General features: G+C 48.7%; 1 protein-coding gene across 9 annotated transcripts in view; it reads left to right on the top strand.

The window, feature by feature from the left end:
• The window catches only part of HP1BP3 (heterochromatin protein 1 binding protein 3), a 45,506-nt gene extending 42,554 nt beyond the window's left edge, over window positions 1–2,952 (top strand). For all 9 annotated transcript variants that reach the window (XR_011390865.2, XR_011390866.2, XM_051840032.3 and 6 more), the window contains 2 exons: window positions 281–406; window positions 1,207–2,952. Coding sequence is in view for 7 of the 9 variants with exons in the window: in XM_051840032.3 (XP_051695992.2) it covers window positions 281–406; window positions 1,207–1,501 (421 nt within the window). In the remaining 2 variants the exon portion in view is untranslated. The remainder of the gene's footprint in view (window positions 1–280; window positions 407–1,206) is intronic.
• The last annotated feature ends 6,737 nt before the right edge of the window (window positions 2,953–9,689 follow it).

Genomic DNA, 9,689 nt, shown 5'->3' on the forward strand with positions numbered 1-9,689 from the left:
TTGTGGCTCTTCTTGGCTGCAGCCTGGCCCAGCCCTGGCTGTTGCTGCTTTCTGGGGAGTGATCCACTGGGTGGAAGAGATCTGTCTCTCTCTCCCTGTTGCTCTGCCTTTCAAATAAATAAATAGATACATCTTTAAAAAACAAAAACAAAAACAAAAACAGTTGTAACATGGCACTTAGGACCTAACTTAACATTTTTGGGGGGAGGCTGGGAAGAAGTTCACAGTCTTCCTGTGTGCTGTGTGGGATTTCTGTTTTAAATAGTCTTTTTTTTCTTAGCCCAGGAGTTCTGTTTCCAAAGAAAGAGCCGGATGATTCTAAAGATGAGGATGAGGATGAAGATGAAGATGAAGATGAGTCATCAGAAGAAGACTCTGAGGATGAGGAGCCGCCGCCTAAGAGGAGGTGTGCGAATGTGAAAACCGCTCCTGTGGGGAGGAGGGCTGGGGACTCGGAGCTGCAGATGCAGTAGTACGAAGGTGCTTCAAAAAGTTCAAGGGAAATGGAATTAAAAGATAAGTTTATTTTGGTGCAAAAAAATACCAAATCCGTGCATGGGTTTTTCATGGTACAAAGGAACTTTTTGAAGTACCTTGTAGGAGGGACCAACGATAGAAAAGTGTTTTAACAATTCAGGATCATTCTCGAGAGAGAGGTGTTCCATCAGCTGGTTCACTCCCCAGATGGCTGCAACGGCTGGAGCTGAGCTGCTGATCCAAAGCTGGGAGCCAGGAGTTTCTTCTGGGTCTCCCACTTGGGTGCAGAGGCTCAAGGACTTGGGCCATCTTCTGCTGCTTTGCCAGGTGCATTAGCAAGGAGCTGGATCGGAAGTGGAGCAGCCAGGACTCAAACCAGTGTCCATATGGGATGCTGGCACTGCAGGCCAGGGCTTTAACCGGCTGCACCACAGTGCTGGTGCTGTAATGCACTCTTTGGTTAAGCTTCTCTCTGTATATGTCTCCATAATTTAGTTACTGAAAGAAAAAATTTATTTTCCTAGGAAAAATGGAATTTTGTGTAAACTTCCATGAATTAGTTGAATTTTTATATAATTTCACTAAAGGCTGTGGTGAGAAATTAAGTCACATTCTTATTATAAGTGATGTCTGCTTACGCTGTTTTTCTTCAGATAGAACATCTGGCTGTCCTGGCAAAGTGAACCTCTCCTTTATTAAGTAATTATCTTTGCTCTTTTGTTCTCTCAGGTTGCAGAAGAAAACCCCAGCCAAGTCCCCAGGGAAGGCTGCAGCCATGAAACAGAGAGGGTCCAAGCCTGTACCTAAAGTTCCAGCTTCCCAGCGAGGGAAAGTGAGGCCTCTGCCCAAGAAAGCCCCTCCTAAGGCCAAAACCCCTGCCAAGAAAGCCAGACCCTCACCCTCAGTCATGAAGAAGCCTGCTGGTGGCTCTTCAAAGAAGCCTGTAGTCAATGCAAGAAAGGAAGTGAAGTTGCCTGCCAAAGGCAAATCCACCATGAAGAAGTCTTTCAAAGCAAAAAAGTAAATTTTATAGGAAATAAGGGTATCATGATGAAATTCAAAATCTTATTTTCTAAGATCGGTGTGCATTTGTTTTAGTTTTGATGCTTTTAAAACATTTCCCCCTCTATGAGCATTATGGGGAGGGAATATACATGAACCAGTGTAGGCATTTGTTAGCATTAGGTGCTGTTCTCAGTGCCTGCCCTTCTCTCAGTCATTTTACTTTCTGCAATAATCCTGGACTTTCTTAAACCATATAACCTGTATTTGTCCTTTTTGCTCCCTTTCCCCAACTCCTTTCTTTTTTTATGGTCAACTTTGGCTCCCTCTGCCCCTCCCCCCTTCTAGCTTTATGTAAACAGTTGCAAAAGTTTTTATATTTGTAGGAAGCATCAAGAAGAGGATGCTAGCCAGGTGCTAGAAGTGAAAAGCAGTATAGCACTGACGGAACTGCTAAGCCTCCTGCCTGGAGGCTTCGGTTATAGCTGTAATAATCTTATTTATACAGACCACTCCACTAATCCTTTCTCTCCAACTGTAAACACAGAGACATCTTAGCTTTGGAGATAAGCCAAAACCAGTGTGATCTCATCTAATTGTGAAGATGGATGGCTCCTGGGGGCCGCTTCACGTTGATGAATTTCTAGGTGTTTTCACGGGCCCAGAGCCTTGCATCCCCTGAGCAGCAAGCACAAGTCCTGACTGAAGGGGAAGTCTGAGAATAGATTGAATCTGTAATTTCTGGTGTCACTTGGTTACCAAAAGTCAAAACATGGGAAATCTTGATCAAATGTTTAAATATATATATTTTAATATTTGGAGCATGAGTTGTCATTTCCTGTTTGCCTTTTTTATAAGGAAATGTTGGAGAGCTACATCATTGCTAATGTAGAAATGTTAAGTGAAAAAATATACGATTTGCTAAAATAAACTAGATTCCAGATTCATCTCTGGGTTTTTTTCCCCTCTTTTCTTTCCACAGCACTTTTGATATCAAGCAAGCGGCTTCTTTTTTGAGATATTAAAAATAAAAATAAATGAAGCCCTACTACCTAGCCCTTTCTTATTTGTATTTGTTTTAGTATTGTGACGTTGTGTTAAGTAGTACTAGCTTTCTACTTGAGAAATACCAGTTTCTGGTTATCATTTATCTTCCCTGTGGCACTTGACATTTTAATTGTCTTAAACTTTTTGGTGTACATCTTCTGGCCCCTTGAGTGCTACCAGAGACAAAAGGTGTGTGTTTCATATTCATTCCACTTTGATTGTCTCCTGGGATCCCTCCTGCAGCCCGGAGTGTGGCTGGGAAATGGACTTGCGAGGGTTGGCTTGGTTCCATCCTGGTCACGTGTGATCCCCTCATGAGTTATTGAACTGTGTTGCATGTAAGGCAATCTTTCCTGTTGTAAATCTTCCTTTTTTTAAATGTACATATATTTTGAAAAATATGAATAAACGACATTTTAAAAGCTGCTGAACGGTAGCTGATATTTTACAGAAGTTTCTAGTTTGTCCTCAGAAGTAGCCGACTGTTACCCTCACTTTTGAGTCTCACACTCCTCACGGCGGGCACTGTAGTTTTGCTTTTTAATATGCAGGCTCTGGTGTATTTGATTTTAATTTGTTTTAAAAGATTTTATTTATTTATTTGAGAGCTAGAGTTAGAGGGAGAGACAGAAAGTCTACTGTCTGCTGGTTCACTCCCCAAATGGCGGAATGGTTGGAGCTAAGCTGATCCTAAGCCAGGAGCATCTGGCGGGTGGAGGAGCCCAAGCCCCTGGGCCATCTTCCACTGCCTTCCAGGCCATAGCAGAGATGTGGAGCAGCCAGGACACAAACTGCCACCCCTATGGGATGCTGGCACCACAGGCAGAGGCTTAGCCTACTGTGCCACAGTGTTGGCTCCTGATTTTTTTTTTTTTTTTTCCAGAGTTCCTTCTGTTTCCTTTCTTCAACAAGATCATTTACTTATTTATTGGAAAGGCTGAGCGAGAGAGGGCGGGAGGTCTGTTATCTGCTGGTCCACTCCCTAAATGACCACAAAGGCCAGGCTGGTCCAGGCTGAAGCCAGGAGTCCAGAACTCCATCAGGGTCTCCCACATAGGTGCAGGGGCCCAAGCACTTGGGCCATCTTCCACCACTTTCCCAGGCCATAGCAGAGAGCTGGATTGGAAGAGGAGCAGCCAGGACATGGACCGGCGCCCACATGGGATGCCAGTGTCTCAGGGAGAGTCGGCCTACTACGCCACAGCCTGGCCCCCATATTCTCTCTTTTTTTTTTTTTTTTTTTTTTTTTTTTTTTTTTTTTTTGACAGGCAGAGTGGACAGAGAGAGAGAGAGAGACAGAGAGAAAGGTCTTCCTTTTGCCGTTGGTTCACCCTCCAATGGCCGCCGCGGCCGGCGCGCTGCGGCCGGCGCACCGCGCTGATCCGATGGCAGGAGCCAGGAGCCAGGTGCTTTTCCTGGTCTCCCATGGGGTGCAGGGCCCAAGCACCTGGGCCATCCTCCACTGCACTCCCTGGCCACAGCAGAGGGCTGCTGGCCCCCATATTCTTAATGGCAAGTTATGTTTATGTTGAATGTTGCTTAAAGAACTGAAGGTTTTCTGCCGGCGCCGCGGCTCACTAGGCTAATCCTCCGCCTAGCGGCGCCGGCACACTGGGTTCTAGTCCCGGTCGGGGCGCCAGATTCTGTCCCGGTTGCCCCTCTTCCAGTCCAGCTCTCTGCTGTGGCCAGGGAGTGCAGTGGAGGATGGCCCAAGTCCTTGGGCCCTGCACCCCATGGGAGACCAGGAGAAGTACCTGGCTCCTGCCATTGGAGGGTGAACCAACGGCAAAGGAAGACCTTTCTCTCTCTCTCACTCACTGTCCACTCTGCCTGTCAAAAAAAAAAAAAAAAAAAAAAAAACAACTGAAGGTTTTCAAAAATAGTGGGGTTTTTGAAACTTTTTTTTTTTGAAAATTTATTTATTTTATTTGAAAGACAGAGTTGCAGGGAGAGACAGAGACTGAGATCTTCCATCTGCTGGTTCACTCCTCAAATGGCTCCAACGGCTGGAGCTGGGCTGATTTGGAGCCTGGAGCCAGGAGCTGCCCCCATGTCTCCCGCATGGTTGCAGGGGCCCAAGCACTTTGGCCAGCTTCCACTGCTTCCCCAGCCCATTAGCAGGGAGCCAGATAGAAGTGGAGCAATAGGGACTGGAACTGGCACCCATATAGGTTGTTGGCACCACAGGTAGAGGCTTAACCTACTATCCACAGTGCCGGCCTCTGTGGTTTGTTTCTTGTAAAGATTTGCTTATTTGGAAAGCCAAGTGATGGGGAGACAGAGACAGATCTTCCCTACACTGAGTTCACTCCAAATGGCTGCAACAGGCTGGGCCAGCTGAAACCAGAAAACAAGAACTCCTTCCTGGTCTCACATGGGTGGCAGGCACCCAAATATCTGGGCCAAGTACTCGAGCCTCATCAGCAGCAGGAAGCTGGATCGGAAGTGGAGGTGGAACTTGATCCCAGCACTCCAGTCTGAGATGCGGGTGTCCCAGGCGGCAACCGCAATACCTGGCCCAGCTCGTCCTCACTGCAGATGTGGGACGTGGCAGGTGGTGGCTCCAGCGTCACCCAGATCTAGCCCCAGCAGCTGCAGGCACTGGAAGAGCGAATCCGCATAGGAAAGCTCGCTCTCCTGCACTGCCTCTGAATAAATACATGTTTTTTAAATTGGAGGGTTTTCTGTGGTGTCTTTGTTCTATGATGCCATGTTTTGTTTTTGATTTGAAAGAGGAAGAGACAGATCTTCCATTTGTTGGTTAACTCCCCAAGTAGCTACAACAGCCAGGGCTGAGCCAGGCCAAAACCAGGAACCAGCAGCTTCTCCAGGTCTCCCCATGGGTGGCAGGGGCCCAGGCACCTGAGCCCTGGTCTGCTACTTTTCCCAAGCCATTAGCAGGGAAGTGGATCGGAAGTGGAGCAGCTGGGACCCAAATTGTTGCCCATATGGGATACCAGTATTGGAGGCAGCAGCTTTACCCCCCATGGCACAACACTGGCCCCTATGGTACTATTTTTAAAAAGATTGAAGGAAAGCATTTGTTTAGATCACTTAAGGTCCTTTCCAACTCTGACATTCCATTATCGTCACAAAGTAAAGATGAGGGGCCGGCGGTTCTAGTCCGGCTGTTCCTCTTCCTATCCAGCTCTCGGCTATGGCCTGGGAGGGCAGCAGAGGATGGTCCAAGTCCTTGGGCCCCTGCGCTCATGTGGGAGACAGGGAGGAAGCTCATGGCTCCTGGCTTCAGATTGGTGCAGCTCCGGCCAGTGCGGCCATCTAGGGAGTGAACCAGCAGATGGAAGACCTCTCTGTCTCTGTCTCTCTCTAACTTTGTCTTTTAAATAAATAAAATTTTAAAAATACAAAGTAAAGATGAAAGACTTTGCTTTCACATGCAAATGAAAAGGTTAACTGCATTCTTCAGTGAAAATCCCTGTAGATGCATGTACCTTACTTAGGCTGACAGAAGAGAATGATGTTTTCCCTCCCAGGCAAAGCAGAACACACAATTTTTATTTGTATGTTACAGAAAACCCAGTAGGTAATCCCAACAGTTTCTAGCGTGGATGGCTAGAGCTGGTGCCTTTGTGAATTTATTTGCAGCTTTTCAGATACTCTGAAGCTGCCTACAAGCTACCTTCAGCTACTCTCAGTGCTGAAGACAAGACTTGGGTTTGTTTTTTTTTTTTGTTTTTTTTTTTTTTTGAGGGTTTTTTAGGTTTATTTTATTTATTTGAAAGGCAGAGTTACAGAGGGAGAGACAGAGTTCTTCCATGTGCTGGTTCATTCCCCAGATGGCCACAAAGGCTGGGGCTGGGCCAGACTGAAGCTGGGAGTCAGGAGCTTCTTCCAGGTCTCCCACGCCGGTGCAGGGGCCCAAGCACTTGGGCCATCTTCCACTGCTTTCCCAGGCTATTAGGGAGCGGGATTGGAAGTGGAGCAGCCGGGACATCCATATAGGATGTGGGTGTGCAGGCGGAGGCTTAACCCGCTGTGCCACAGCGCCGGCCCTGACTTGATTTTTTAACCTACAAAATGGGAAAGATACTATTCCTGAGAATCATGACAACCTTTCCTTTATAATGTGACCAAAAAGCAGGGTGGATGGAGCCACCACATAGGCTAATTAAAGGAAGCCTAGCCCTGTATAAATCTTGGGTGTGTTTTAATCTTGCCGGTGATGTAATTAACAGGAAAATTACGTGAGAACCAGAGCTAAAGGGTGTCAGTGCCTTTGATGTTGCTGCTTTGAAGTCATTCCTGCCCGGGCGGCACTGCCGCTCCCGTGCCATTCTGAGAAGTCAGGAGGAGGCAGCTGAGCCGGCTGTGGTCACGAACTGTGCACTTAGCCTGGAAAGAGAAACTTTAAAATTCAGGGTTACAGTCAAGATTTTGTCTGATTCCTGATAACATCACACTAATTATTTTCTATTTGGTTTAAGCAAAACTTTTCATTTTACCCATAAAAGAAAATTTCTACTCTTAATTGGCAAGAGACCGTTATTAACCCCCAAAGGTTCTGACGCACTCTGTGCCAGGGAGAGCTGCCTTTGCGTTCTCCTGGCGGAGTCGTCAGTGGCTCGCGCGGAGTTGACGCTGGGGGGTCACGGCTGCCAAAGCTCGTGGTTGGGAGCTCTTGCCAAAGGTCCCCCGAGAGGCCAGTCCCGGTGGCCGCACGGTATCCCTCCCCCGGTGGCCGCACTGTCTGTACCATTGCTATCACCACTCTCCACTCTCCTTTCTTGTATCATTTTCCACGAGATTCTTAATGTCGATGGTTTTCTTTTTCTTCTCTATTGGAAAAAAAATTTTGCTTTTGATGTAAACTTATGAACTTAGGAGGCCCCAAAAGGCACCTTCCTAAACCATTTTGCTTAAACACTCGCTCGCTTTCTCCTGCTGTATTCAAATGTGTGATTGACACAATTTCCTATGAAATCTTTGCTTAGTAAAGAGCCCCCTCTGGGTGTCCCTTGAGTGTGTTTGATAAAGTGTAGTTTATTAACATTTGGCTCATTGCTTAAGTAATAATAGTGACAATAGCTAGCAACAATGGAGTTTCTTCCATGCGTGAAGTTTTCGGCATCTATTATCACCTTGAATCCTAGCGACTGTATGACACAGTTTGGTATTTCCCCCTTAGGGAAGGGGAAACCGAGGCAGAGTGAGATTTCGTAGCTTGCCCGGGTCGTGGTAGGTCTCAAGGCCAGGCGTGCTGAGTTCAGAGCCGGCTTGACTGCCTCCCTTGGCTGTTTCCGAGTTGCTCGCTTGTGCCCTTGCCCGGCAGCCCCGTGACCGTGTAAATCCCACACGGCTTTGAGCACGGAGCGGGCAGGCGTTCTGCACCCTGAATAAGGCGCCATGGAGGGTGCCTCACCCGTGAAGCCGTCCCTGGGCTCTAGTTCCAGCTCCGCCCGATTCCATCTTGCTGATGCACTTCCTGAGAGGCTCCGAGTGATGCCTGAGTACTTGGGAGATGGAGCTCCGGGCTCCTGGCTTTGGCCCATCCCGGGCTGCTCTGGTCATCTGGGGAGTGAACCAGTGCCTTTTGGCAAGTCTGTCTTTCAAATGAAAAGCGAAGGTAATACTTTTTAGAATAGAACAAAGGACTTGGAAATGAAATGACTTAGCCACGTTTACTAATAAGTGCGGCTTTTGAATTTTACTTATTTGAAGACAGTGGGACTTTTAAATCTGCTGACTGTTGAAATAGGCCTTCAAGTTCTGGGGAATATCCGGGCGCCGTGAGGGTTCTGAAGGCGCCGTGCGAGTCCCCGGCATCCGCAAGTCCTGGCCGCGGCCTCTGGTTTCTCACAGTGGGCTTACTGCGGCGCTCAGCCTGTGGCTCTGCTGATGCGTGTGAGCGCCCCCCCACCCCCCGCCCCGCCCCAGGAGCCACAGCGTCCGTCAGAACTTCCCTGTTGCTAAGGGAACAGGGAGCTTTCTCACTCTTTATCCGCTGCGCACTTGCGTTCCGTGAAGCCCACCGAGAAGCTCCAGAAGGAGGGTTTTCTTCGGCAGGGCAGGCAGCGGGGCTTCTCTGGACACGCTGCTGCTGGGTGACGCTGAGCTGGAAAGCCGGAGCCCCTGCTCGCAGACTTCCTCTGCAGGGAGCCCAGTCAAGGGCAGCAGCAGCAACCCTTCTCACCGGAAGCCCAGGCAGCTTCGCCTCGTCCTCACGCGTCCGTGTCACTGTCGGAGAACTTTGGCTCCGATGGGCTGATTCTCGTCAGCCCAAATCTCTTAGGTTACCTGTTTGTGTGACTCAAACCTGCTGATAACAGGATGTAGAGTGAAAGCTACATTTGAAATTGTATTTATTTAGCTAAGGGGCAGAATGCGCTCCCGTCACACTGTCTTACTCCCCCGAATGCCTGCAAGAGCTGGGGGTGGGCTGGGCTGAAGCTGAGAGCAGGGGGCACAGTCCAGGTCACCCTCGTGGTGGCGGGAACCTCATCGTCTGAGTCCCCAGGTCTAATGGGCGGGAAGCTGGAGCCAGGAGCCAGAGCTGACAATTCAAGCCCCTGGGGCACATGGACGCCTCACCTGCTAGACCCAGCGCCCACCTCTGGAATAAAGTGTCCATCAGTTCTGCATTGAGATTGGAAGACGCCGCTCAGCCCAGCATCCTAGCATCTCTAGCCGTGGTTCTGCACAGACCGTGTCACTGATCATCTGTGTGACCTTGGCTCCCGGCTTGCTCACCTGAGCCTTGATCGCCTCATCTGAAAACGATTGGCTCTGAATCCACAACCCTTGCTTTTTCAGATAGTCACCTAGAAGCAGTGTGGCCATCGCGAGAAAGATTGAACTATCTTAGTGACTCTGTGGTTACTAACACATTTTAGGATCGGAGGAGAGACTGGAGTTATTTGTTTCTTAAAGAGTGACATCTGCTGGTCACTCCCCAGATAGCCACAGCAGCTGGGCCTGTGTCCTGTTGAAGCCAGGAGCTCAGAACTCCGTCCTGGTCTCCCAAATGAGTGACAGAAGCCCAAGTATTTGAGCCATCTCCCCTGCCGCCTCTCGGAGCACACATTAGCAGGCAGCAGGATCACTGCAGAGTGGGGACTCGAACCCGGGTGGGCAGCTCCGGGATGCGAGTGTGCCAAGCGGGGCAGTGCCCACACCACTGTAGTCTCTTACTGCTACGTGCTTTA

Source organism: Oryctolagus cuniculus, chromosome 7, assembly GCF_051225735.1.
Source record: "Oryctolagus cuniculus isolate XC-2025 breed Fujian yellow rabbit chromosome 7, ASM5122573v1, whole genome shotgun sequence".
Classification (NCBI taxonomy): Eukaryota; Metazoa; Chordata; class Mammalia; order Lagomorpha; family Leporidae; genus Oryctolagus; species Oryctolagus cuniculus.